Raw genomic sequence first — 24,537 nt, 5'->3', positions numbered from 1 at the left:
CACAAAAGGAAAAAAAAAATTAGACAAAAAAAGAAAAGAATATCAAATTCTTCAACAAGTAAAATTTTCATAAGTGTCTCCTCGCACGTCATTTGTCAAACTTAATTAGGATTGGTCACACACACTCACACACATTGTATCACATGTTGTGATGGCGCTAACATCGTACGATGCTAAAGAGGAAACCGATCAGTAAAAATGGGTAATGTCGCCTGAAATACGCAAATTGACAGAAAGTCTTGAGTTCATGGTAGGTTCCTGGTTGTTGCTCATCTTTAGTGGTAGGCAGAGGGTTTCAATTGAGCAAGAAAAGGGAAATTTGTGTCTTGGCCAGTGTCTGTGTTAGTGTGTCTCCCTCTCCCTCTCAGCTTTTGGGCTGTCGGAGCAGACCGCGGATCCTCCGGACCAGGGCCTGGATGAAGGTGTATCGGGAGCGGACTTGGCTGTACAAGCCCTCGACATCCAGCAGCTTCCTCTGCAGAGCTTCTCCAAAGCCTGCAGCCATGTCGCTCTTCAGCTGCACGCACACAACCAGGACACAAACACAGAGGGAATTATTAATAATAATGAAGGTGAAGCGATACTGTATACATAAGTCAAGAGTTACAACAGTTACTGACACAATATATTTGAGAGAGCACGCCTACAAATATTAATGAGTGTGTAACATGTACACAGTCTTACCAGGTCTAGGTCTTGCTGGGTGACGCGGGACAAACTGAGTCCACGGCCGATACTTGCCTGCAACCCTCCAAATGAGTCTGTGGAAGATTAATAAGAGATTTTAAAAAAAAATTTAAAGAAAGAGAGGAAGCAAAATATCCTCTATTTTACAGCCATGGATGGAAACAATAGATTATCAGGTGCAATTCGCAGTAGATCTGAACACTGCTGTCTTTGTTAAATCTAGCATGTAATAACATTTTTCATTATATTCTCATTATTTTAGTTTTTCAAATGCTTCCTGCAACTGTGTTTAAGTGAAATGAACCGTCCACAGCTCATATGAGCGTGTTCAGTCTCTGTGAAATATTTTTCTTACCATCTGCGAGGCGTGATCTAAACAGCCCGGCCCCCGGCATCAGGGAGTCCTTGGGGTCAGTGGGTGTACAGTGCAACAGGTAGTACTCCAGATGGCGCCACAACACAAACAAACATGTCTCGATAACATCTGAGAGAGACGCAGGTCAAGGCATTTTAACAGTAGGAGGGAAACATACAATAACTTATTCATGACCCATGTTAGTGGATTTTTAATTCTAGTGGTGGCTTGACACTAAGAGTAGGAGCATTTATTCAGCCAGACTGTGTTGGTCCTGTCACTGCAACTGTGCCTGCGAGGGGCCAAAGGATACAGGAGCAGAGGGCCAGCAGCTTGGCTCGGTTGTTGATGAGCTGGACCAGTCGTCTCTTTGCCAACAAGCTCCTCTGGACCGATGAGATTTTCTCCACCATTCCCGGGCCGGACACCAGCCCCTGGCACAACTACAGAGGAGGAAGTCTGTGCTTAGAACTCGGGACGGACAAAGCGCGTTGAAGCCGATAACATGCATAAACTGTCTAAACTGCCTGTGAGACAGATTGAATTTGTGTAGAAGAGCCGTCATTACCTCCTTGAGCTCCTCGGGAGGCAGCTGATCCAGACTCTGCAGCTTGCCGAGGCTCTGTCTGTGACTCTGGTGGAACCTGAAGAAATCTGCAGCGCTGTTTTTCAACAGGTACAGGACCAGACCCAGGCTGGGCGCTCGGGAGTAAGACACCGATGGCACAGTGGATGAAAGATCTGTAAAAAGAAAATATATAGAGAGTCACAGTTTAGTCTTTTACTTAATGAACTAAAAAGCAAACACTGATTTATCAGATGCACAGCGACCATCAGGCTAATCAACAAATAAGACGACCTTAACTGATGACTGATTTTATTTGTTGTGTCTCCTATGATATTTAATGAGAAGGTACTATCAGCACTATTGATGATTGAAGATGTTAACTTTGAAGTTGGGCTGTCAATCTTTCCCACAAATCAGATTCAAATTTCTAATGCTTCTTATATTAAATATACAAAATTATATTAAAATTTTTTGTGTGTGTTTTTTGTTTTTTTTCTTAGCTCATTATATACACCTATACCAGCTTATTATTACGTCCCGCGTCCACTAAAGGGCATTCCATATACCAAAACTATAAAATGTGCAACACATTTAAGTTTTACCAACTCAATATAAAACTTCAAGAAGGGAAATCGAAATATTATAAGTAGTGGTCCGTGGATCGATCGATAAAAAGAAAAAAAGAAAAAAAGAATGTGTGCACATCGCCCCAGCCGAATAAACAGGCAATTTTAAAAAAAATCTAATCGTAAATTTGAAGCTGCAGCTCTACATCGTGTACAACTAAATTTTTTGTTTTATCAACATGTTAATTACCCCGAACGTCGCGATACACTGCGATAATTTGCGTTGTTGTGGAAGGCACACATTCGAACATCAGTTTTCATCTTCGTGTGTGTTCTGTTCTCATTTTGAAAATAATTCAAATTCTGTTCGAATAGCAAAGTTTGATCTGACAGCCCTACTTTGAAGCCATTTAAAAAAATCTGGAAACCACGAAAGCACAAACCACCACCACAATCAGCAACACCTTTGAGAAAGGGAAACAAACATTTCCCCACCACAGTGTTAAAGAGAAAGTGATGGAGTTCATCGCATTAGACGACCAACCTTTCTCTGTCGGGGAGGACAGAGGGTGTTAATGTGGGCAGACCATCACTGACCTGCTCGTGCTCCGTCCCTGCCAGCTGGCTCGCTGCCCGACGGGCTGAAGAGGCAGATGCTGAACTGAGCCTGGGCCGAGCTCTGCAGCAGCAGCGTCTGGCAGTACTCCATGATGTTAGCACACACCTGGGCACAGAGGACAAAACCCTCTCAGGTTACTGACAGGCCAGAACCGATGAATAATCATGACTATGGATATGACTCTGCACACACACACACACACACACACACACATTCACTTCGGTGCCAGATTATACTGTTTGACAAGCTGGAATATATAATGCGCAACTGACCTCCTTGTATAAGCAAGTCAGTTCTTTGAGAAAACACCTCACACACTCGATGTATAAAGCACTTTTTTGTCAAACCTGTTGCATGGCCACCTCCATCTCCTCTCGTCGCTCTGCTGAGTCTCCGGGAGCAGCGATCTCAGCCTGCTTTAGCAACCTCTCCCGCTCGCTCCCCACCAGACAGCCCAGCAGGGACAGACACTGACGCTACAAAAAGATCAAAAAAATATTTAAACTGTGCAATAAATACACAAAAAATCTGGTGCATAAGCATTATAGGATACATAAGGTTGCAGTGGCATGAACAAGATAAAAGTATTAAAGTCACACTATCTAACCTGGAATCTGTTGATGTGACCCTGGAACTCCATCAGAGCAGCGCTGTGCACCTCCCCACCCATCTCAAGGGCACCTGGGAGACCAGGAAATACATGAACATCACCACTTGCTGTGTGCATATGTGGTTTACAGAGTATAAAAGCAGAAAGGATGGAAGTTGTTGTGCAAGTGCTTATCTTCATACCTGGCAGAGCCGTCTTACTGATGATGCCAGTGAGCAAAGACAGCTCCTGCAAAGCTCCCATGCTGAGCTCCTGACAGCGCAGCAGGGACTGAATGGTGTCAGCGTGGACTATTAGCCACTGGAGAACCTACACAAACACATACACACATTTTTTCATTTTTTGGAAGGGCAAATTAAAAAAAAAAAAAAAAAACAGCGAGAGAGAGAGAAAACAAGTCTTCAAGAAGCAGCAGCCTCGTGTGCTGTGCTGACCTGCGCTGCTCCCTGCTGGTGGTTCATGGTGGTAGAGGTCAGGATCACTTGGAAGAGCCTCAAGGTCGGTAAGAGGATCTGCCTGTACCGGTCCATAGGACTGGGGATGAAGCCAGACGGGTCCCTCATCACCCTGTAGAGCACAAGAGAACAAAGACAAATCTTTTAGTTTTTAGTATGTTTTTATTTGAACTAGTATAAGTATTTTAAACTATTTATTGCATTCTCTGCACTTTCTTTCTTTCTCTTTTCTTGGATATGTTTGCCTTCGTTACTGTTGTAGTGTATGTATTTATTGCATGTACAAAGCAGCTGTTATGACGCCACTTGCCCAAGACAAATTTCCCTTGCGGGACAAATAAAGTTCATTTGATTTGATTTGATCTGAGCTACTCAAAAAAAAAAAAGGGTTGAAATCTTTGAGGGAAGGCTGCAGAGCCACTACATCAAAACTGCACGACTTTTCTGTCAGCTGGTGATAATTTGTGGCGCTTCCAACACTGTCTGGACACCTACCTGTGTGCATCGCTGTCAGGCACCATGTCAAACACCTGACACTCCATCAGCTGTGCCACCAGTCCGCAGCGCAGCAGCTCCACAGCTCCCTGGCCCGTCTTAGCGACACGGGTCAGCAGAGCCTGAAAACACACAGACAAGTTAAGTTCCATCATGTTGCACATACAGAGGGTTTTTCTAGACACACACATGGCTCATCTCTCTTTTATATTTCCTCACCATCTTGCTCTCATAGATGTAGAGCGGTTTGAGGAGCGGCGGCTGAGGCGTGAGCAGACTCTGCAGGGCGGCGTCGTCCTGCCTCAGGCTCTCCACCAGCGAGCGCAGGTAGCCGCTGTTGCAGATATAAACCAGCCACTGATTCTGACGGTCTATTGACAGGATTCGGTCCAGCACGGCCAGGGCCAGCATCTGACAATACCAAGAGATAATAATTAAACATTTATAATAAAAATAGACATTTAAGGTGTTTGTTTTCAGTGTGATTGATAGATCTGCATAAACAGTGTCACAGCTCTTGTCAATCAGATTTATTCGTCTTTTTAATATTGGTTTTAAAATTATTTGTACTTTTTATAGTATTATTTCTAGTAATCTGTGTCTTTTTGTTTTGTATTGTACTTTCCTTCTAATGGACCATGAGTCTGCAATAAATATATGAATGAATAAAGAGAAATTAGTCATAAATCACATAAAACACATCTTTTCTCTATTGTTTATAATTCTTAAAATTGTCTTAATTGTTTTTATTTCATTGTATTTTTTTTATTGTAACGGTCTTTATATTTTTGTGATTGCTTGTGCTTTTTTGCTGTTCTCAACCTCTGTAAAGCACTTTGATGGAAAGTTATTATTATTATTATTATTATTATTATTATATAAAAGTGTATGGTTTGGCTCTTACCCTGCTAATTTCATGGCCGTCACAGGCGTCTCTACACACAACCTCCATCAGAGATTTGCCATAACTCTCAATAATAGCGAGGTTCTCTCTCTGTAGTTTGGAGAAACCATCTTCAGGGGCTGTGAGTCGCTCCCACATTGCCTTCCCAGCTGGAGGAGAAATGGAGAGAGAGAGAGATAGAGAGAGAGAGAGACATCTTAGATAAATGGTACAGAGAGGCTTACCTGTGAAACTCTACTCCTTTAATATTCATACACAACATAGGATTGTGATTTAAAAGCGTACCCGTCTGCAGAGTGTCTGGTTCTTCAGGTTTCTGGGCGATTTGCAGGTAGTACAGCAGAGAGCCGTACAGGTGAGCACGCAGACGCTGGTATCCACCACCTGAGAGTGGAAAAAGACAACATTATAAAATCTATTCTAACCAAGATTTATCTTATCGACATTGAGAGTTTATGAGCGACAGATTTCATCACTAACCAGTGCAAAGAATGAAATCCAGCAGCTTGCGGAGGATCAGATGCAGGGCGGAGTTGGCGATGGAGGCGAAGCCGGAGGATGCTTCTAATCCCAACCCCTGCTGCTGCTCAGACAGCACGGATTGGCTGAGGTGGGCTGTCAGAGTGAAGACTGCTCCAGCAACGATGGGCATCAGTTCTCCTGCAGCATCCTCAGATAAAACCTGGACAACAAAGAACGACATTTTAGTTCAGCTGATATAACAATCCTTGGATATGAGGTATGCGAGTCAAACACTTTTTGATTTATTCACTATAAAATCTAATAAGCCACAACACCCTTGAACAACTGTTACTATCAAGGGATTTCCACTGTGCCTTGTCAACTCTTTTAATGAACTGCTACCAAACAGTTTCGGTGTCTGACCTTATCGTGCAGATCTAGCAGCAGGTCTCTGATGATGAGCTGTCTGTCATCGGCTGGTATGAGATCAGCGGGACAGGCGGTCAGCAGCGTCTCCACCAGGCTCCTCCAGGACTGCAGCGCGTGTCGCTTGGCGCTCAGACTTCGACGGACACGGTTACGCTCCACCACCTGCTGCAGGATGGAGTTCACCTCCTGGAAGAAAACAGCCAGAGATGACAATCAAACATTTCTGCCCCCAAAATGTTTAACTCTTAAAGAATTCACAGCATTACAGATGGGCATGGTGGCTCCCATGATGTTGTTAAAGGGATAGTTCAACATTTTGGCAAATTGGACCATTGCCATAATCCCTATAGTCATAGCAGTAGGTTTGTTACCCTTATTTGTCGGTGCAAGCTATTTTTAGAACGGCGGAGCAGAGCCGCGAGCTGCTCAGAGCTACGCTACGGAGGCTAATTGGATTTATTGGTTTCCCTCATCAAACTCATCAATACACAATCCAACAACTCCAAAACGCTCTCAAGGGACAAGTTGTGACCTGCACATTCACCACGCTATGAGATAATAACAGAACGTTACCAGACAGAGTTGTTTTAGAGGCAAATACAGAGACTGCGTGCCGAAAAACTGCCCCCGACGGAAACGCGCATCAGCGGTTTTGCATGAATTTACCTCCAAAACAACTCTGTCTTGTGACCTGTCATTATCTCATAGCGTGGTGAATGTGCAGGTCACAACTTGTCCACAAGAACATTTTGGACAAAATGTTGAACTATCCCTTTAATGTTAAAACACATTAAGTCCTGGCAGTTCAAATGAACTCACCTCCATTAACAGGGGCCTCTGTCCAATGGCTGCCATTCCTTGCAGTGCATTCACCTCAGCAACCAGCACTCTGTGAAGCAACTGTAAAGAAAATGTACAATATGTGGATATTATGTCTATTTATTAAATAAAAAATGTTAGAAAACAACACGAATTAGAAAGAGAAGAAAAGACGCTCAGCCTAGAAACCCACCTTCACATTGCACACAGTGTGTCCTTGCTCGTTGACGTGCTCACAGTTGGAGATGACCTGCTCTATTTGGGTGCGCTCGAAGAAGTCCAGCTGCAGCAGCTCAGGCATGTCCTGACTGAAATCGATGGCGTCCAGCACACTCAGCAACTTCCTCCGCACTGATGGCAACAAACAAGGTCACAGTAAAAAAAAAAAACTACCTGGAATCATCCTTAGGTAGAAGAGCTTTAAATTAAAGCTGATAGAAACAACTTATTAATATTTGATTTATACACTAAAGCGCCACTAACCTTTAGAAACTGTGTCAAAATGCAGAAAACCACTGACAGATCTGGTTTCTTCCTCCATGCCCGACTCCCCATCAGCTGAAAGTAGTAGTTTTAAGTTTTACAGTTCATTCATTGAAGTTTAGAGAGATACTCAATCAAATAGTGTATGGAAATTATTTCTGTACATGCATGAGTATGCATACAAGTATCCAAAGGCCTACTCTTATCCCATACCTGTATGCTGAGTGTGTGGCTGGTCGTCCAGCAGGAGGCTGACGAGGCGCTGTGTGTGTGAACGCTGGCGGTTCAGTGAGGTCACTCTGAGCTCGATAGCAGCTGTTTTCATGAGCCAAGACATCTGGGAGAGGGCGGCGATCTGGTTTGCTGAGGGGTGGGTGAAGAAGAGTTAAAGCAATTAAAACAGGCCGCAATTACTGTCAGTGCATTTTAATGTATGTTAATATGGGGCTATCGTTGCTGCTGTTGTTTCCTTCCTTTGTTTTTGTTTCTATATTTGTATCTCTGGGATGCAATTTTTCCATTCATGGTTTCCTCTCTGCAGGAACACAATGCAACCTATAATTTCATTTAATTGTTTCTACATTTCCTCTTCTCCTACTTCCTGTGTCCTCTCCTGTGTTTCACGTTTTTCCTTCATCACGTTTTGGATGCTTTTGTCATTAAATATTTTATCACCAAGGTCCTGTACTCACTGGACAGGATGAAAGGCAGGTGCTGCAGGTGAGAGAAAAGGAAGTCCTGGCTGGTCCTCAGATAGCGCATGGTGGGTCCAGATGTGTCTGGGCAGGCGCACAGCTGGTAGATCACCTGTGAGAGGGAGACGATGATAGAAACACAGGGAAAAATCGAATTATCAAACAAAAAAAGATTGAAACTACACATATATTCAACCTCTGAACTGTTTATTTTCATGTCACGGTGAGTTTTGTGAGGCGTACCTGGTAGCAGAGTTCGGCCAGGTGAGGCGCCTGTTGTGTGAGTACAGGTCCTGATCTCTTCTCAGTGCCTCTCTGCAGCAGACTCAGGATGGCGTGCAGGCAGCTCCGAGGACATCCCAACACACCTGCAGCACAGAAAGTCCAAAAAGAACAAACAGGAAACACGTAAGTCATCCGTCCCACACCCAAACATACACTACTCAGTTTAGTTAGGGATATTTGGCAAGAATATCCCTATAAAAAGTTCATGCTACAGAAATATTCTATCATGAAAGCCTTTTAAGTGGAAGGATGCAATGGTAATTTCTTTATCTCAAACAAAAGCTAACAACAGTGGTGGCTATAGCACAACAAAAATCTCAATGTCTCAATAACTTGATCAATTTGATCAAATTGTTGTCTTGGTCTCATGACGTCAACATTTGAACATCATGGAGAGGAGAGGGACAGAGAAGAGGACTGTATACAAATTGTCATTGAACCAGAACATGTAGTGGTGATGTTTGTGGTTAATCACCTTGTTAGAGAACAGCATGTTACTCAATAAGTACTGAAACATTGAACAATTGGACATGTGCATTCAAAAGTTTAGAGAAGGTCCCCTGTAAAGGTTATAGTGCATTTTAGGTGCATTCTGAAATTTAATCCAAAAGCCAAACATCCCTAACTTTTTGTGAGTAGTGTATATTGCAAAATCACCACAGCGATGAAAATCAAACCCCTCAGTGGCAGAGGGTGAGGTCTGACCTGGGTCCTGGAGGTTGGTGGACGACACTGGCTTCTTCACTTCGTAGCCCAGGAGGTACAGAGCCAGATTTGGCGTCTTCAGATCCAAGGAGGTGATGAGCAGGTTCAGAATATGGATCTGGGTTTCATGTCGGATTCTCGCCACCTTCTTTTGTTGCTCCGAGTCTACAAACAGATTCAAGGCAAATGGGGAGGCTGAGTTTGAGTGACATCATTTTCACAGCTTAAGCTTTTAGAATATCAAAAAGGGGAGAAATTAAATGAAATCCAGAGAACGGTACAATTTTAAGGCTCATCAAAAGGTTTTCACACAACAATGAACAGATAAGGAATGTCTCTCTCACCATCTTCTTTCTCTGTCCCTTCCTCTGCCTCTTCATTGTCTAGACACTCCACAAAGCCTGCCATCAGTTTGTCACTCACTGCCTGAGGGACAAAGACAGAGATTGTGCTTGAGTTCACACCACAGCACAGCACATCACATCACTGCACTGCTGTGAATGTGGCTATATTTATAACATACCTGGTCGTGTGTGAAGTCTCCCACCAGCCTCATCTGGATGTTGGGGTAGTTGGCGATACGACGCAGTATCTTGGCACTTTGGAAAGCGGCCTCTGGGTTGGAGCTGCTGTGGTACAGATACCTGCAGGGGACAAACATGTTCCTCACTTGAGTTACACACATTCTCAGACTGACTATTCATTAGGGCTGTAAAATCTTCCCTCCAAACCAGATTTTAATTTCTAATGCTTCTTATGTTAAATGTAGGAATGCACATTTTGAATTTTTTTTCTGACCGATAACCGACGCTCGTTAACCGATTATTAACCGTTAACCGATAAGATTAGGACAGCTGATCAGTGCGCTCTGTCTTAGCTGATCGCGCTCTGGAGGTCCAATGTAGAACTGTTTTTATACAAAGTGCAGCCAAACACCAGGCTGAAGGAACAGCAGAGCTCCTCTGACAGCTCCTCTGTGGAGCTGCAGGAGAGCTGCAGGTGAACAGGCTGGAGAGCAGCGACGTCCTCGTCCTCCTTTTTTTTTTTTTTTCCAGCGCCGTTGTTACAGGTGATTCACATCTATGTCCGTGTAGGCTACATTTATTGTCTGACCTTCCTTCATGGGGACTGCTGCACACTGTCAGTCCTCCTGTGTAACTTTTTGCTGCGAAATATGACTGAAGGCACGTGAATTCTGCACGTGTCGACACGCCCCCATGAGTTGACGACATAATAAAATAAATAAATAACCGATAGTATTAATCGGTCAAAGTTCTTGTTATCGGTTAAACGGTTAATTATGTGCATCCCTAGTTAAATGTTCAATTTTTTTTTAGCTCATTATCCTACCAGCCATCCCACATTCTAACCAAATCTGTTATGTACCATTTGCAACACACTTAAGTTTTACCAACTCCATATAAAACTTCAAGAAGGGAAATCAAATATTATAAGTAATGGTGCGACGGATAGATTAATTAAAAAAAAGAAAAAAAGAAGGTGTGCGTGTAGTGGAAACATGTAGGCGCACCGCCCCAGCCGAATAAACGGGCAATTAAAAAAACTCAGATCGTAAATTTGAAGCTGCAGCTCTACGTCGCACACAACAATAACAAAATTGTTTGTTTTATCAACATGTTTGTAACCCCGAAATCGCGACACACAACATTAATTTGCGTCATTGCGGTCGGCACACGTCCGAACGTCAGTTTCCACCCTCGAATGTTCTCATTTTTAAAATAATTTGAATTCTGTTCAATAGCGAAGTTCGTTCTGACAGCCCTACTATCCATCCCTCTAGGAGTAGAACAACCAACGCCAAAGCAATAAACTAGGAGAGTCGACAGATGTGGGGAAGACAGACATAATGAACAAGAACTGACTCGACCATAATAACAACCACAGTTTGCACTCGTCATCAGGATTTGTTTACCTCGCAATGCTGACTATGTGATCGGCCCTTCTGGTTTGTGGACTGACACCTTGGAGGAGCTGCTCCAGGGGGGAAACCAGCAGGGAGGCCTGACTCTCCCGGAGGAGATCCATGAACACCACCTCCTTCTGCAGGGCCAGGTCCAGCAGGCACAGGCAGTGCAGTACTGCTGACTCCAAGTGCTTCTTACCTGTAGGGCGGTAGTAATAGAGCATGTCAACAGAAACAAACACACACATACACACACACACAGGCTATCTCTGTTTCCTCTAACAACAGCAGCGTATGTCCTCTCACCAGGGAAGGGTGCATAAGTGTCCAGCTGGCGAACGCCCTCCTCCAGCAGGCTGAGGCAGAGCGCCAGCATGGGCGAGTCGTTGAGCAGATGGAACATGATGCTGTGGCCGGGAGGTTTGTGGGCCGGGAGCTGCTCGCCCTGCAACTCCACCATCTCCTGGACAAAGTCTGAGGGCAGGGGCTCGTAGTCCCGCAGCAGCTTGTGGAACACCTCCAGGACCGAGTCGGCCACCTCCCACTGAAGAGACGGCAAAGGGGGAAACGAGGCTTAACGCAAATGAATATATTATGCATGTGCGGCGAAAAGAAAACACAGTTATATGCCTGCAGCTTGTAAAGAGACGGGAGAAGCACTTTACCTTCTCAGCTGGGTGCCGATATGCTCTGGTGGGGAAGGGGAGGAACACCGAGTCGCGCAAGAAGTTCAGGTAGGGCTGGAAGCCCGGCACACGGAGGCCGGCCCCCAGATTAATGGGCATGCTGCTCTCGACCAGCGTGCTGATTAGATGGCAGAAGCCGCGCGTCAGAGGGTACTCCTCACAGCTCGACTCGATCTCGTTCAGCTCCACCTGCCAGGCCAGAAAGCAAATCAGAAACCTTGTCGCCATGAATGTAAATCTCTTTACAGGTTTTTCCACAGATTTTCCCTCAGAGAAAACACACACTGATTATTTTTTGCCGCAACATAAAACCCTTGAGACAAGTAAGTTCTGCATTATTTTGTTTCACAACAGGATGCAAGTCTCTCCCTCTGGCCATAAGTTAATTGTTGTCTTGTTGCACACAAATTAAAAACAATCTTGGCACCCCTGGGTGGTCTAATTTGTCTCTTTTACCAACTAATGATGAAGCTTCTTCTTTTCCTGTCTTGCAACTGATAGGAAGAGACTGACAGTTACAAACTGGGTTGTGTAAGGAAGAATCCAGTTTCACATGCTCACACACACGCACCTCGATTCCAGCTGCCTGCCTCTGTCCTGGGGCTCGAACAGTCTGGAGGATCTGTGGCAGAAAAACAAGTTACAAAGCTTTACAAAAACAAAACAGCAACAGAAGCTGCAAAACTCAAAACCATGTAAAAACAGTGATTTAGACAAGAGCAAGAAAAGGGATCACACACTTCTAACATTTATAGAAGTTGAAAAGTACTCAACAAGACTGTCACAAGAACAATATGAATCTGTTTTTAAAGGCTAACCTGTGTGTACTCCAGCGACTGCCAGAGCGAAGCAGCGATCTCTGGCGACTTCCCGAAGGCAGCCAGGCAGAGCAGGACCTCGGCCTTGAGGACTGGAGGAACGCTGCACTGTAGCAAACCCAGCATCACCACGACTGGGGTCCACTGGGGATGCTCGCACAACGCCAACCGAGCATTTTCACTCTAGGGACAAAGACAACAAAAAATCATCACACACAAAAAATACAGGTAAGATACACAATTTACTGAATTTTCCTAAACACAAAGTGGTCACATATTAATCTCAATCTTAAAAGGGATTGTTCAACATTTTGGCAAATTGGCATATTCCCACAATCCCTATAGTTTTAGGAGTAGGTTTGTTACCTTTAATTGTCAGTGGCTATTGGGATTTCTTGGTTTCAAATACACAATCCAACAACTCCAAAACGCTCTCGTGGACAAGTTGTGACCTGCACATTCACCACGCTATTGAAATAATAACGGAACATTACGAGGCGGAGTTGTTTTCAAGGTAAATGCAGAGACTGCTTGCTGAAGAACTGCCACTGACGGGAACGCGCATCAGTGGTTTTGCATGAATTCACCTCTAAAACAACTCCGTCTCGTAACGTTCTGTTATTATCTCATAGCGTGGTGAATGTGCAGGTCACAACTTGTCCACCAGAGCGTTTTGGAGTCGTTGGATCGTGTATTTGATGAGTTTGATGAGGGAAACCAAGAAATCCCATTCAAAATGTTGAACTATCCCTTTAATATTGTTTAATTATCCTACGGTATATAATAAGAGCACATAAAGTATGTCCATCCTTGAGGGGATAGTTGTTCCATACCCATGTGATGATGGTGGTAAGTAGCTGCAGGAATGAGGTGAGTCCTTCCAGCTCCCTCTGGGTGATGCCCCTCAGTGGCGGGTGGCGGTAGTGTGCGGCGTCTGGATTTGGGAGGTCTCGTCTCAGGTTCTCATGGTAGAGCATGAGGGAGTGGAAGAAATGTTCCCAAGACACCGGGCTGCCAGAGACTCCCTGAATGTTGTCACCTGCAACATGTGCATCACGTTAGCTGGTGTTCATCTGAATATTAACAAACTAAAACTACAGGCTTTTCCTAAATGTGAAGATAAAGTAATTAGCATTTTTAAGTTCCTGCCATCATTAGTACTTCCCCAAGGCACTTCAAATGATTAGTGTTTTTAATTTCTGTCATCAGTCTGGACAAAAACATATTCATAATTTCTCGTGGTGTAGCAACAATCTGCGCTTACTGTGTGTGGCTCCGTTGGTTTTCAGCAGGCTGAAGCAGTAGTGAGCACACTGAGGACCGTTGGCGAGGCCTTTCAGCATACGCAGATAGGACATATAAAGGGTGGAGGGCAGGAGGTCTCCCATCTGACGCACAAACTTGGACAGAACCACCTGCGCAATTTTGAAAAAACAACTTTCAAAATCTTTTTTTTTTTATTCCTTTCACAACAACAAATCCTGGCATTTTGAGAATCAGATGTTTTGTGCAACCACCAATCAGAATATATGGTCCTTGCCTGTTTATGTGGAGGCCTTTGCAGCGCCATCCCCAGGTAGGATCCCTGCAGGGACGTGTGTTGAAGAGACTCTGTGGGACACCAGAACTCCAGACCCAGCTCCAGCCCAAAATGGTCCTTACTGTAAAACTCCCCTATCTGAAAAAAAAAAAACCAAAGTCATATCAGTTAAAACCTTGTAATGGTGACATAAGCTGAAATGTGTCTGCGTGTGTAGAGAAATGAAGACTGACGAGGATCATGAGGTGGTCTAAGTCCTTGCGCAAAGATGATGGAAGCTCACTGTCCATCTGTAAGGACATGTGCACCAGGCGGGCGTCTTCGTCAGCGCGGTTACGAAGCTGTTTCACCTGCAATGACAGCATAATTCATTCATTTAATCAGGATGCAAAATACATTCAAAAAACACATCCTGCCAAAGTCTTTGTCTTGGGGGGGGGTGGATGAGTCTCTGTTTGGATTAAATAAACACAAATAGGCTACAAACACACACATTGGCCTCTAGTATTTGTTAATCGCGGTGTTTTATTTTGAAAAGGGTCTGAAAATTGAGCGGAGGCCTGTACTGCGAAGGAGGCTCGACATGGCCAGGCTTTGTGTTCATGATGCAGCTGAACAAAACCTCAAGTCCCGGCCAAATATGCAAGAGAGGAGGCTGTTAATTTCTGACAGCTTGCGCTACTTTTAAATATGAAGCTTTATTCATTTAAATTAAGTAAACTAGAGCAACAAGTTATTTTAAATTGTATTTTATATTGTTTCATATATTTCACTGATCTAAATTATAGAATACGAGTGTGTGTTTTATTGTGTGCGTATGAAAATAGTGGGTTTTTTATGTGCTGTGGCTACAAGCAAATCTCATATTGTCTCTGTACAAAGACAACAAAGACTTAATCAAGATTTGTGTTTGGGCAACACTGTAATATAACAGGCAAAACATCGAAATTGATATTCATCAAGTGAAATTATTAACTTTACCGATTATCCATCTGTCCTGCTGTGAGTGGACAACTCTTTCAGTGGTGACTGACTGTATAAAAAATAAGATATAGGCTATGATGAGCTCCTGACGCTCAGCTCAACGGGTGAGGAGGCGGAGACAACTCTCGGCGGAGACGCTCAGAGAGAAAGTAAACAGCAGCGGATCAGCTGATCTCTCCCTCCGTACCAACGCTCCGTTCTGATCCAGCTCCACTGGACTTTCAAAGTAAAGCTGACGCCAGCTGAAAATGAGTTAAATAGTGAAACAGCAGTGCTTTTATCGACAGTTTTATGATTAAACTCTGAACATAACCTGGTCGGGACCATAAGTTATGGTGATCTAGCCGAGTTAAAAGAGAGCCATCTTTGCAGTACAGGAGAGCCTGGCTTTTTAGACTCAACATACCTCGCTAACCCACTAAACTGGCTTCGCAGTACACCTCGGATTCTCTCGTGACTTCCTGCCCGGCTTGATGCGGTCGCTCGCGGCTCGGGCACAAAATAGACCAGACGCCAAAACGACTGCTGCAGGGCACGAGCCGGTCACGGAGGTGCACGCCGCGGTGAATCTGATGTGGTTCTCGGCGCTTCTCGGTTATTCGCGGCGCTTCCTCGCCCGGTGTGTACCCGGCGTGAGCGCTGGTATTTAAAAATCAGATGGCAGAGTGCGAATAGCGCCATTTGGTTGCTTGGGCAGTTTGGGTGTTTCAGGTGGAGCGCTCCAACAGTTTGATCAGACCAACAGGTTCGCTTTGACCGCGATTGGCTCCTAGATGTCCCGTTTTTCAAGGGGGACGGGGGCCCGTGCAGGCGGGGCGGGCCGAACAGTAGGGGAAACACAGATAACACGATATCCACACACACACACACACCAGTCTTCTCCAGGAGAGGTTACAGCGGTGGACACCTCTGGGATCTCTTACCTTCATTGGCATGAGCGCCAAGAAGTCTGTGATGAGTGAATGGAGGCGGCGGATGTAGAACTCTTCCTGGCCGAAACTGTCACATCCCAGCATCCCCTCCTTCATGAACAGGAAGACGTCTCCCAACAGAGCCTGGTCAGCCAGAGCCTCATCGGCCTCAGTGAACTCAACCAGAGCTGCACAACACACACACAAACAAACAAATACATCACATTTACTTTGAAGCTCATATTCCTGCATGTAAGCCACATTTAATGCGTGTCTCAGGAACAGGAGGACTTACCAGAGCCCTGTGGTAGCTGGGAAAGGACCCTGAGAGACAGAGCCCAGGCCAGCCGACACACAGCCTGCAGGCCTGGAAGCTTCCACGGCTGGCCGTCCATCAGACGACTGTGCACTGCAGATACATACTGCCTCTCCGTCAGCAGTGGCAGCGCCTGGAGCAGATCTAAAAGAACAAAGACACAATCCCTCAATGGCTGTGAAAGCAAAACATTTCAACTAAGAACAATGTTTTACATAGTTACAAGTAGTAAAGTTATCAGTGGATTTAAAGAGGAACTAAGCAGGGTTTTTTCAGGTGGCTATGCTACATTTTTACCTTAATTTAAAAGCTCTGGAGTAATTGTGATCATTATCTACATGACTTGTGACTTGTTACGAGTGACAACGAAGGCTCTCTGCCTTCCACCTGGCGTCTCATGGCTGAAAACCAAACTGGCAACATCAGTGTAGTACCTGGCCGCCGGCCCGGTGTCCCAGCTCTCGGCTCTGCGCACCGCGACACAAACATGTTCCCTAACCCGTAATCTTTTGTTTATGACAGTTAAGACTACACATATACACGTCGTAACATCGTTTATGTTATATAACATTATTCAATCACTGCTCCATGTATTGCTTTTTCGCCAGCTTCGTTGGGTTAGAAAAAAAGCGGAAAAGCGACCAGATTTGCATAGTCCCTCTTTAAATGATGAAAGTAGAAACTGAAAACGTGTATTTAACGTGTTCTCACCTTCTCTATCTTCAGTCCCTTGTTCTACAAAGCTGACATCGAGACAGTAGAGCAGTGACATGACCAGAGCCAGGTTCACACTGTCCAAGGAGCCATCGGCTTGAGCCGTCACTGTCTCCAGGTGGCCAATGAGAGCCAGCGTGTCATCTTTAGACAGGGGCGACTGGCAGGTCCATGAGAACAGGCTGTCGGCCAGGGCCTGGCGGCATTCTCGGATGAGGTCAGAAACCTGGAAACAAGAGAGGAAGTTAATGATGTCCATATTCATCTCTTCTCAAACGAGGAGATAAATCTGTTCCAAATTAAACACAAAAAGACTTTACTCCTACCTCTTTCCTGTGCTTCTCGTTACCCAGGCCTCGCTCCTTCTGCAGCCGTTCAAACTCGCGTGTGACGCTGATCTCTGACACCAAGGTCAGGAGGCGTTTGGTCAAACCCTGATTCATCAGTTCATCTGTAAAACGTGTCGTCAAAGCCACCAGCTCTCCGCTAAGTGAGAAAACAAATGACAACGCAGGTCAACAATGACAGTTAAAGACAAGAATATGCTCACCACATGGGTTTTTTAGAGTCACTTGTGGAATAAGCTACTTTAGGTAACATTATTACCTCAGATCCAGGGTGAAGGTCTTTCCATGGCGTGACTGGATGAGTGTGCGCAGGGAGTTGGCCACACAAAGTTTGCCATCCCAGTAGAGAAGTACACCTACAAGTCCTCGCGTCAGACCTGGAAAATGCGGCTGCTGCTGCTCACCTACAGGAAGACACATTTGATACTTAACTTGGCATTTACTTTAGCTTTAAATGCCAACACCAGTTTGACAGCAATTCATGCAGAACTCAAGGATTTTATCAGGACAAACATAAAACTAAGTAATAATGATATTGAACTGAAGCCAGTTCTATGTCAATACACTGTAACAGAGGGTCAGCACATTTACTACATTTCCTCAATAAAGTTGTGCTTTTTTCCTAAATTCACTTCACCTGCCAAGAGAAGCTCCAAAGCTGCCAACTCTCCGATATCAAACAAGTCACTGAGGATGAAGGCTTCTGTCAGAAGCTGCTCTGGAAGGAGCCGAGACCCCTGTTGACCCTGGATGGCGATGCCTTCTGTGCTGGCTTTACGCACCTTCTCTCTCTGCTCTGCACTCTTTGGCTAAAAATAATGAAATGACAGAGGTTATTTATATTACAGTGATAAAGACTTTATATCGCCCTTCACAAAAAAACTGAATTATCAACAATGCACCAAGTAAGTTGTAGATCACACTGGAGATGTTATTTATCGTCCACAATTTGAAATCATAATAATTATTGAGGTTGTGACAGAATCTCACCGGGTTTTTAAAGAGCGATAAAAAGTGTGGTTTGTGTTTCTTTAACTGCAGATCCAAGAGGTGGACGCTCTCCGGCTGTCTCCTCAGCACAGCCCCGTCCACCGTCTCCCACAGCTCCTTCAGCGGCCCCCACAGACTGGCGCCTGGGTGGAAATAAAAACAGGTTTCAACTGTTCTGCTATGCATTTTTTTACCTCCAGCAATATACTTTGACTGAATAATTTCTTACACACTCAACAATTAGCACAGATGTGATCTAAATGCAATAACATGTTACTGCTTTTCATAAAGATTGAATGACCATGTGATTAAAAACATTTGACAATACATGATGTTATTTTAATATAATATAACACATTGGACTGATATATGCCTAATTTACTTTATATGTAGTTTCAAGTTCCTTATTCGGTTACATTCTGTCTTAATTATCCTATCTACAATAATGGGATAGTAAAAAAAAACTGATTTCATGAAGTGAACCTCCTTTAGTTTCCAACAATAGCACAGGTGTGGTCTAAACGCATTCACACGTTATTGCTTTTCATAAAGAGTAGACTGAATGAACATGTGATGAAAACATCTGACAATACATGTGACTTAAATACAATTATTTATTGGACTGATCTATGGCGTAACTTTATGTATCGTAGTTTCAACTTCCTTATTCGGTTACATTTTGTAATCATTGGTTGTCATATTATTGTCAACAAAGCCCCAAGAAGGTATAGCAAATACCTATCAGGTCCAAACAAACACGAGCAACTTAACTTGTAATCGACTGACAGGACTATAACAAATCAAAGGCTTAATTGAAGCCGCTTGTCATTAAGTTAGAGGTTAACACAAGCAAAAACAAACCCCAACAAGTGCAGTAACTTGATGCTAAACATGTCTTTGAGTTACAAGTTACACTTCTTTCAAATCAGTTTGTTTCAGTTTTGTTTCCGAGTATAAGCAAACCGGGCTGTCTGCACACTATACGAAGAGTTGGTGCTGTACACCTGGAGGTTGCTGCTTTAGCTTTACTGTGACAAGTTACGGATTAAAAGTATCAACGTGTTCGCCCAACCTGGTGCTTGTTTGAATGCATGTTAGCTTGCCAAACGTTTTACTTGCAAGCTAGGCTATGCTAAGCTAAGCTGCACTGAACTTGACGGATCCATCACCATGTGGTCAAAACAAGACATGGGCGTAAAACTGGCTCTAAAACCCAAACATGTACGTGCTTGTCGTGGAAACAACAACTGTTAACAACGACTAGAAATCACACACAATTCAGTCATTTAATGAAAGAAATATAGTTCATACCCGAATTTACCGCCATCTGTGCCGCCATGATACACTGCTCGGAAAACTGGACAGAAGAGTCTGGGCCGGTGCCAGTGTCAAATTTAAAATAATCAAATCTTAAATCGCAATTTTGTATATTTTTCCGAACAAAAGAAATGTATTACCCAAAACTGAACTCGTATTCAGGTTAATGAAGTCAGTTAGGTATTTTAAACATTGCGGTAATTGTGTACATTTAGACAGGCGGGGTCCTCAAGTCGTAGCAACGTGTAGCCCGATGGGAAATGTAGTTCGCAAGCGCAAATTAACTCAATTAGTCATTTAAACGGGCTTCCCGATTGGTTTTTATCGATAATTACTTATCAATGTATCCATTTAATTACAATTTCCTATGAAATGTTGATAAATAAATCTACATGTTCGCTTAAATCTGTAAATTGGACCATATGTCGCACCAACATTGGTTCCGCCCTGTGTTGCTCCGTACTGTTTTGACGTTACACCAACATGTCCATGCCCCCCGTCTGTCTGATGTGAGCCTGTGACCGCTGTGATGAAAAACTGTCATTTGTGACTTTTAAATGTAGCACCGCGTTAAAAACAGAGGGTTTAGGGGAGTTTTAGATTATAAGCATGGCTCGGGTTGTGAAAGTATTTCGGACGCTGCGGAATCACTGGAAGAAATCCACATTTGCTGTGTGTGTAGTGTCGTATGGGAGCTACTGGCTGTATGGTAAACACTGGTAAGTGTCTTAACTTCAGGTATTAACATGGATTGGATGTATCACATGTCTAATGTTTTGTGTCTTTTACCAAATTAGCGACAGTCTACTGCGGAGAGAGGCTTGTCTAGCGGCCAGGGTAAGGCATTATTGTGTATTCTCATAATCTGTCAGCCATATTAGCAAAGCCTCAAATGCCCATTGTTTTTCATATTCATTCATATTCATTCATAATAATCTCTACTAGGAATATGGGCGTCAACAGATAGCACCACAGGAGCGGTTTAGGAAAGCAACAGTGATCTTGAATCCTGCAGCTTGTAGTGGGTAAGAAGACACCAATTCTCAAAATTTTCATTGACAGCCTTGTTTGTGTTTAAAAAAATAGTTTTTCTGTGATTGCCTATTATACATTTGCTTCTAAATCCCTCCCCCAGCAAAGCCAACAACCTGTTTGAAAAGAATGCTGCTCCTATTTTAAACCTGGCTGGTGTGGAAGTCACAATCGTAAAGGTATTGTTTCCTTTTTACCGCTTGAAATATATATTTTTAGTGGCACTGGCTGCAGTATGTTTTATTTTATTTTATTGTTCATAATTCTGTACTGTCCCCTCCTCTACAGACGGACTATGAAGGCCAGGCTAAAAAGCTGATCGAGCTCATGGAAGAGACAGACATCCTGATCGTAGCTGGAGGGGATGGCACCTTACAGGAGGTCGTCACAGGGTTGCTGCGAAGGCCAGATCAAGTAGGCGTGATGGAGAAAAATAAATGTATATGTTTTGGTTGACATTTAAAAATGCAAAGGAGGAATTCACCCTACTTTCTTATTACATTACAGGACAGATTCAGTAACACACCGATTGGATTCATTCCACTTGGCTCTCACAACTCACTGAGTCCAAGTCTTCATCTGCTCAGTGACAACAAGGTCAAGTAAGTACGGTAACCTCATCAACATCCTACTCAAAGTCTATCAAAACACAACCTGAATGTCTTTCCACTGAGTTAATATATAATATGGATTTCCTTTAATAACTTGCACTCTTTTTTTTACACTTTCTTAGAGACATTACATCTGCAACACTGTCAATTCTGAAGGGGGAAACTGTACCTCTAGATGTGCTGCAGATTAAAGTAAGAAACCTCAAAGTCATAAATTTAGTGTTTGTCTCAAATGCAGTAATTGCATATATTTAAATTTTCATGTCAAAGTAATACATAGTGTGCTTTTTTTTGTTTGTGTGTGTGTATAGGGGGAGAAGGATCAGCCTGTCTTTGCTCTGATGGGACTGCGTTGGGGAGCTTTTAGAGATGTGGCAGCAACAATCAGCAAGTAAGTTAACTTTACCTTGGATAAACAATGACTATAAAATCCTCCATATGTATCGTAGGCCTTATTAACCATGATATTTCCCCACAGATACTGGTACCTGGGGCCACTGAAGACAAATGCAGTTCACTGGTTTAGCACTCTGAAGGTGAGGGTGGCAATATGTTGAGATATGAACCGTCTGATATATAAACTGATGAATGCCACAAACTTTCTTAAGCTGCTCATACATGCTACTTGAGAATGAATCTTTTGGAAATTAAAGTAAGCGAAAATATTGCATATCAAAACTAAATATTTTCCATAAGCAGCTTCAGTATATATCTCATTATAATTAACAACACACAGTAGGTGACACGTAATCAAGATGTGTTCCTCTGTTTTCCTCTGAGCCCCTGACTGATAATAATTCTGTAGCTGCTGCTGATGTATTTTAATCACACATTATATAAAAATGTCTCTCAGGAGTGGCCCCAGGTCCGAGAAGTCTCGGTGTCCAGCTTACCTCCCACACTCCGACCCCCCGACCTCCCACCACAGAAGCCCCCGAGGCCAAATCTGATGAAACGCATCTTCCGCAGACTGGAAAACTACTGGTACCCGCCCATTGAAGGTGTGTGTGTGTGTGTGTGTTTGTGTGAGAGATACCTGCATCCCAATGATACTGTGATAAGATTTTGACAGGGATGTTTATGGGTTGTGTGTCTGTGTTTGCTCATATCAGAGCCTCCTAAAGAGGAGGAGCCGGAGGTGTGGGAGGAGCAGCAGCTGTCGACTTTAGAGCTGTTCATCCAGACGCACAACAAAAACCCTGTGGAGAGGGTCAGTCCAAACATCTTTTGAATCTTTTATTTTTATAAAACCTTGCCCCTGCTGTGTCTCACAAACACTTCCATTCTGCTAAAACCCATACATCTTTGATTTTTTTTATATATATATTCTACCTGCAGCGCATAAATGACTCCCTGATGATCTGTGCTGAGCCCAACGACTTCACTGTGGGCGAGTTTATCACCGTCGGGTCAGTTGTTGTTTTTACTTTTAAGACTATTGGAAACAAAGGACTCTACTGAGACAGTATACATTATGTAAGGTTTATGTTTATGCAAATTTCAGCAACAGAATGTAAATGTTGTTCATTACAGGAATAAAAAAGAAGAGGACTCAACTATATTCACTAAAAACGCCACTAAAGTGGAGGCCAGCGCGTGCCGACTGCAGCTGCCAGAGGTCAGAACCACTTTTATTGATTTAATCTGATTCATTTTATTAGTTTTACTCTATTACTCACTCACTGCTTCATAAAACTGATTGTATTGGTCTTTGTCTTGACTTATTAACCCTGTGTCCTGACTCCGTAGAGCACCGGCGGCTTCTTCAACATCGACAACGAGGAGTACGACGCCATGCCTGTGGAGGTGAGGCTGTTGCCACGGAAACTCCGCTTCTTCATCAACGGAGAGCGCAAGGAGCAGCTCCTCTCCCAGATACAGTGATGGATGAGAAAACGTACAACCAGAAAGTGAAACACAAAAAGAACCAGATGCCATCCATCTGAGTTTATTCTGGGAACAGATTTCTGCTTTCGGCTAACAGCTGTAACTGATCATGAGGCGCTGATGGCTGGAATTGTCCGTTTTACTACATTTCACATGAAATATTCAGTTGGACTTATTTTTAACAATCACACAATGATGATCATATTACAGGCTGTTGTATGTGGAAGGACCAAGACTTTGATTCTCTGAGCTTGTAACTAGTGTACAGGTTGTCTTATAAATGGACTTTGTGTTTACTGAATTGTTTACTGTTGCCATCATCATATCTAAACTTGGTCAATAAAAATAATCTGTCCAATCCGGTGCAAAGTGTTTTTATACCAGCGTGATGTTTAGAAGTCAGGTGTCTGGTTAAGACGGGGGCACAGGCTTTTGCTATGGAGGGCTACAGATGAAGTTTGTGTTAAAGGGATAGTTAAACATTATGGCACATTGGTCCATTACCATAATCCCTATAGTCATAGCAGTAGGTTTGTTACCTTTAATTGTTGGTGCAAGCTATTTTTAGAACGGCAAGCTGCTCAGAGCTACGCTATGGAGGCTAATGGGATTTCTTGATTTCCCTCATCAAACTAATCAGAAACACAATCCAACAACTCCAAAACGCTCTGGTGGACAAGTTGTGACCTGCACATTCACCACGCTATGAGATAATAACAGAACGTTACGAGACCGAGTTGTTTTAGAGGTAAATTCATGCAAAACACCGTCAGGGGCAGTTTTCCAGCAAGCAGTCTCTGCATCTGCCTCGAAAACAACTCTGTCTCGTAACGTTCAGTTATTATCTCATAGCGTGGTGAATGTGCAGGTCACAACTTGTCCACCAGAGCGTTTTGGAGTTGTTGGATTGTGTATTTGATGAGTTTGATGAGGGAAACCAAGAAATCCCATTAGCCTCCGTAGCGTAGCTCTGAGCAGCTCGCGGCTCTGCTCCGCCGTTCTAGAGACAGCTTGCACCGACAATTAAAGGTAACAAACCTACTGCTAAGACTATAGGGATTATAGCCAATCTGCCAAAATGTTGAACTATCCCTTTAAGGCTGCCAAAAGAAAATAAGAGGCTGCTACTTTCACAGAGTTGAGAAACCTCTGCTGAGGTGACCTTAAAGGAGGGGAGAAAAAGGATTTTGATGGGCTGGTTGTTAAAGAGACAGGACAGTTAATCAAAGTTGTAAGATACGACCAGCTGCTGAGACTTGGAGGAGTATGTGGTGTGAATATGAGGGAAGTGGGCTACATGGAGAAACATGAAAGACTATAACA

The 24,537-nt window shown here is 43.6% G+C and overlaps 2 protein-coding genes across 2 annotated transcripts; one reads left to right on the top strand and one right to left on the bottom strand.

The window, feature by feature from the left end:
- Positions 1-84: 84 nt before the first annotated feature.
- On the bottom strand, positions 85-19,717 carry nup205 (nucleoporin 205). Its single transcript, XM_083973602.1, has 42 exons — positions 19,679-19,717; positions 18,368-18,510; positions 18,015-18,186; positions 17,637-17,781; positions 17,357-17,516; positions 17,028-17,256; positions 16,296-16,460; positions 16,013-16,188; positions 14,339-14,455; positions 14,106-14,243; positions 13,830-13,980; positions 13,399-13,604; positions 12,566-12,748; positions 12,319-12,369; positions 11,727-11,936; positions 11,368-11,605; positions 11,071-11,260; positions 9,661-9,781; positions 9,482-9,563; positions 9,138-9,302; positions 8,391-8,515; positions 8,145-8,259; positions 7,666-7,815; positions 7,453-7,527; positions 7,163-7,320; positions 6,970-7,050; positions 6,145-6,336; positions 5,740-5,941; positions 5,545-5,643; positions 5,260-5,408; positions 4,575-4,766; positions 4,356-4,477; positions 3,840-3,972; positions 3,588-3,714; positions 3,403-3,476; positions 3,143-3,271; positions 2,774-2,900; positions 1,611-1,783; positions 1,356-1,485; positions 1,043-1,171; positions 685-761; positions 85-517 (listed from the first exon to the last, which is right to left on the bottom strand). Exons 1-42 carry the CDS (start codon positions 19,704-19,706, stop codon positions 365-367), a joined length of 5,982 nt encoding a protein of 1,993 aa, XP_083829728.1. The 5' UTR covers positions 19,707-19,717; the 3' UTR covers positions 85-364.
- A 443-nt stretch (positions 19,718-20,160) lies between these two features.
- On the top strand, positions 20,161-23,564 carry agk (acylglycerol kinase). Its single transcript, XM_083973612.1, has 14 exons — positions 20,161-20,403; positions 20,482-20,521; positions 20,630-20,709; positions 20,820-20,895; positions 21,005-21,130; positions 21,224-21,318; positions 21,450-21,519; positions 21,639-21,718; positions 21,806-21,863; positions 22,181-22,328; positions 22,440-22,537; positions 22,666-22,736; positions 22,861-22,945; positions 23,077-23,564. Exons 1-14 carry the CDS (start codon positions 20,294-20,296, stop codon positions 23,209-23,211), a joined length of 1,272 nt encoding a protein of 423 aa, XP_083829738.1. The 5' UTR covers positions 20,161-20,293; the 3' UTR covers positions 23,212-23,564.
- The last annotated feature ends 973 nt before the right edge of the window (positions 23,565-24,537 follow it).

The sequence above is a fragment of the Trachurus trachurus genome, assembly GCF_905171665.1.
Source record: "Trachurus trachurus genome assembly, chromosome: 6".
NCBI lineage: Eukaryota > Metazoa > Chordata > Actinopteri > Carangiformes > Carangidae > Trachurus > Trachurus trachurus.
Note: the sequence above shows the minus strand (reverse complement) of the source record. Positions and strands in the feature narration are given on the sequence as shown.

Coding starts and splice junctions, on each gene's coding strand:
- agk (XM_083973612.1), top strand. CDS start 20,294: ATGGCTCGGGTTGTGAAAGTATTTCGGACGCTGCGGAATCACTGGAAG. Junction 21,719..21,805: donor GTGGCAGCAACAATCAGCAA/GTAAGTTAACTT, acceptor ATTTCCCCACAG/ATACTGGTACCTGGGGCCAC. Junction 22,946..23,076: donor GCCGACTGCAGCTGCCAGAG/GTCAGAACCACT, acceptor CTGACTCCGTAG/AGCACCGGCGGCTTCTTCAA.
- nup205 (XM_083973602.1), bottom strand. CDS start 19,706: ATGGCGGCACAGATGGCGGTAAATTCGG. Junction 9,564..9,660: donor GAGACTTCACACACGACCAG/GTATGTTATAAA, acceptor TTTGTCCCTCAG/GCAGTGAGTGACAAACTGAT. Junction 3,715..3,839: donor ACCAGCAGGGAGCAGCGCAG/GTCAGCACAGCA, acceptor GTGTTTGTGTAG/GTTCTCCAGTGGCTAATAGT.